Here is a 3,409-nt window from a genome sequence, read left to right as displayed (position 1 = left end):
GTATTCACAAAAAACTTTGATACATGTATTCATAAAAAAACGTATGGATACAAAGATCGTAACTAAAAATATATTACTTTTTAACCAGAGTAATCTAAACGAATGTTGTAGTAGAATAAAACACAAACACATGGATATAAAGATTGTTAAAAGTCGAAATCATATAAAAAACTTAAGATCTCAGAACACAAAACCTAAGTCAAACCATAAGACTTAAACAACCAAGTAGTCGAGGCTGCGATGAACATAAACATCAACAGCCCCAAACACTTCATTGATAATTGTCTCACGTAAGATGTTATGAGAAAAAAAAACTAAAGAAATCAGTCATAAATACTAATGTGTACAAAAATAAAAATAACTTATTTTGCAATAATAATAATAATAAAATTAAGGACTAAATGTGTAAAAAAATATTAAGAAAATGTGTACAAAATGATAAATATATTATCTTATTAAATCATTTTAATCGTGAGTAACCGGTTGTAAAAACTGAATATATACAGTTTAACAAGTTGAAAGATAAAGAAAAAAAATAATTTTAAATAACTTCAAATTTTGAGAGTGTAGATTAGGTCGGTCCAGCTAAGAATGGTGTTACTGGTCACGTGGTATTCCCACCCCACGACAATAATGACCAATCAACTGTCCCATAGTCCCTTAATCGTAATTTACCATAATTCCAAGGGCATATTTGTTCTCAACTTATATATAGCTCCCCCACACTCAAAAAAAACAAATGCACCCCTCTTAAACTCACCCTAGTACCGGACTACATTAAAGCATTGGGAGGTAAAACTAAAGAGGGAGGAAATGAAATTTACCGGTGTATATCTGGTGGTGGTAGTATTAGTCGCAGCCTTTAGCTCCACCGTCGTCAACTCATGCCCGCCGTCGGACCGGGAAGCATTGTTGGCGTTCAAATCGGCCTTGAATGAACCTTATTTGGGCATCTTTAAGACCTGGACCGGCACAGACTGCTGCAGTAACTGGTATGGTATCAGCTGCGACCCGACTGACAGTCGGGTCAATGACGTTGTACTACGTGGCGAGTCGGAAGATAAGATTTTCGAGAAGGCCGGCCGGTCTGGGTACATGACCGGTTCACTCTCTCCTTCTCTATGTTCGCTGGACCGGCTTACGACGCTTGTTGTCGCCGACTGGAAGGGGATTTCTGGTGAGATACCGGCGTGTATAACTTCTCTCCCTCACCTCCGCATCCTAGACCTCATCGGGAACCAGCTCACCGGAAAACTCCCTGCCGACATCGGAAAGTTAGGGAAATTAACTGTTCTGAACGTCGCTGACAACAAAATCAGCGGTGAGATCCCGTCGTCCATTGTGAACCTCGCGAGGCTAATGCACCTAGATCTGAGCAACAATCAGATCACCGGCGTACTCCCTGTGGATCTCGGAAAGCTATCGATGATGAGCAGAGCTCTTTTAAACCGCAACCAAATTTCAGGTAGCATTCCAAGCTCAATCGCCGGCATTTACCGTCTCGCAGACTTAGATCTGTCAATGAACAGGATCTCCGGTTCAATTCCTGCTCAACTCGGTTCAATGCCTGTCCTCTCGACACTCAACTTAGACAGCAACCAACTCACCGGACAAATTCCGGTAAGTCTACTAAGCAACACTGGTCTAAACATTGTGAATCTCAGCCGAAACTCTCTCGACGGCTACTTGCCGGACGTTTTCACTCCACGGACGTACTTCTCCGTGCTGGACTTGTCATTCAACAAATTGAAAGGCGCGATACCGAAATCTCTGTCGTCGGCAAAGTACATCGGCCATTTGGACCTCAGCAACAACCACCTCTGTGGTTCGATTCCGATGGGATTCCCATTTGATCACCTTGAAGCGTCATCGTTTACCAACAATGACTGCCTATGTGGATCGCCGCTCATGCGTGTATGCTAGTACCACGACGTCGTATTGTGTTCCCTGTTCATTATTTACCGTTACTTGACGGTGCACTATGTGTGTGTGTTTTTTTTTTCTCTTTAAAAAAATAAAAATTATAAAATTTTAATCCAATGTCAGGATCAGGATATGTTAATATTCGTCAGGATGCACGTGAAGATGTGCCACGTAAGATTGTGTATATCTAAGGACTGTTTTGGTAATTCGCCCTTGGTGGAATTGATCTACTTAAACTTTTATTTGTACGCATGTTGTGCATTTGGTTGTTTCTTGATAATGAGCATCTCATGATAGGGCCATAAAGGAGGCAAGTATCAATTCACTGTTTAACGAAAAAAGTAATCTTTAACAGATTAAAAAACTATATGAAACATAGATATAATTGTAGTTATTTTTAGGAAATATACAAAAAAGTGTTAAAAAAATTTCAGGTTTACTGGTTAAAAAGGAAATTCTATTATGATAACTAAATAATTAAGAACGATCAACTAGCAAAGAGCTAGAATGAACAAACAATTACAAGGAAATATTGAACATTAGGTTTTTGCACAATGTCAAAATAATGCTAACTTTATTTTTCCTATTGGAAAACCGATCAACATAAGTAATCATTATGTTCTTAAAAATACTACTTTTTGATACTATGAGATCGGAAAGTCACACCACACTATTTATCTACCTCCAAAGCATCCATGACCGAAGTCATGACAATCACATCTAAATCCTATATCTTCATCTGAGTCATTCTCACCGAATTCACCCATAATATAAGCTCAGACACATTAATGACTGACGGAAAGAGGAGATCCAACCACTTCACAATCTTCAACCAAATCTGATCTGCCGCCTCACAACCCAAGAACACATGTCTGATATCTTTCGAATACAGATCATACGAAGGAAAAAGAACCGTATGAACATCAACACCTCTATCTACCATATTCTCCGTAATAGGATGCCTATTCAACAAAATCCACCAAAGTAAGACATTAGTCTTTATCGAAACTAAATTACACCATCTAGTACCACTAGCATCATCAATATAACTTCTAGCGCTCCTAACTGTGAACATCTCATCTTCATTTCAACGCACACTCCCATCTATCAACGTTAGTGATGAATACTATATAAGGTATGCTAGATCGTGAAAACAATTTCTAGTACTGTAACACCATATTTCGAAATAATAGTATAAACATTATGTAATATACTAAATGGTTTAGTATGTGTGCAATGCATGGAAAGTAAGTAATAACTAATTATGTCAAAGAAGGGTATTACAGACATTTAATTACAAATATCATGGATCTAAAAAGTGCGCCATGGCGCGCCTCAAGGCGTGCCATGGCGCGAGACGTGGTGTAGCCGTTACGAAAACGTTCAAGGCGGGTTTGTTAAGCGTGACGTCCAAATAACGCGTCAAGGCGCGCCTTATCGCGTTATGACGCAAGTTTTTTTCAAGGCGCGAGTTTTTTTTTGTTTT

The 3,409-nt window shown here is 38.9% G+C and overlaps 1 protein-coding gene across 1 annotated transcript; it reads left to right on the top strand.

Moving 5' to 3' along the window:
* Window positions 1-723: 723 nt before the first annotated feature.
* Window positions 724-2,171, top strand: LOC145165182 (uncharacterized). The gene has a single exon (XM_079083869.1). The coding sequence runs from the start codon at window positions 814-816 to the stop codon at window positions 1,921-1,923; it is 1,110 nt and encodes a 369-aa protein (XP_078939995.1). The 5' UTR covers window positions 724-813; the 3' UTR covers window positions 1,924-2,171.
* The last annotated feature ends 1,238 nt before the right edge of the window (window positions 2,172-3,409 follow it).

The sequence above is a fragment of the Lactuca virosa genome, chromosome 1, assembly GCF_052849685.1.
Source record: "Lactuca virosa cultivar CGN04683 chromosome 1, Lactuca_virosa_CGN04683_v6, whole genome shotgun sequence".
NCBI lineage: Eukaryota > Viridiplantae > Streptophyta > Magnoliopsida > Asterales > Asteraceae > Lactuca > Lactuca virosa.
The sequence above is the reverse complement of the archived record's forward strand: the minus strand, read 5'-3'. Positions and strand labels throughout refer to the sequence as shown.

What these genes read in the sequence shown, in the direction of transcription:
- LOC145165182 (XM_079083869.1), top strand. Translation starts at nt 814, where the DNA reads ATGAAATTTACCGGTGTATATCTGGTGGTGGTAGTATTAGTCGCAGCC.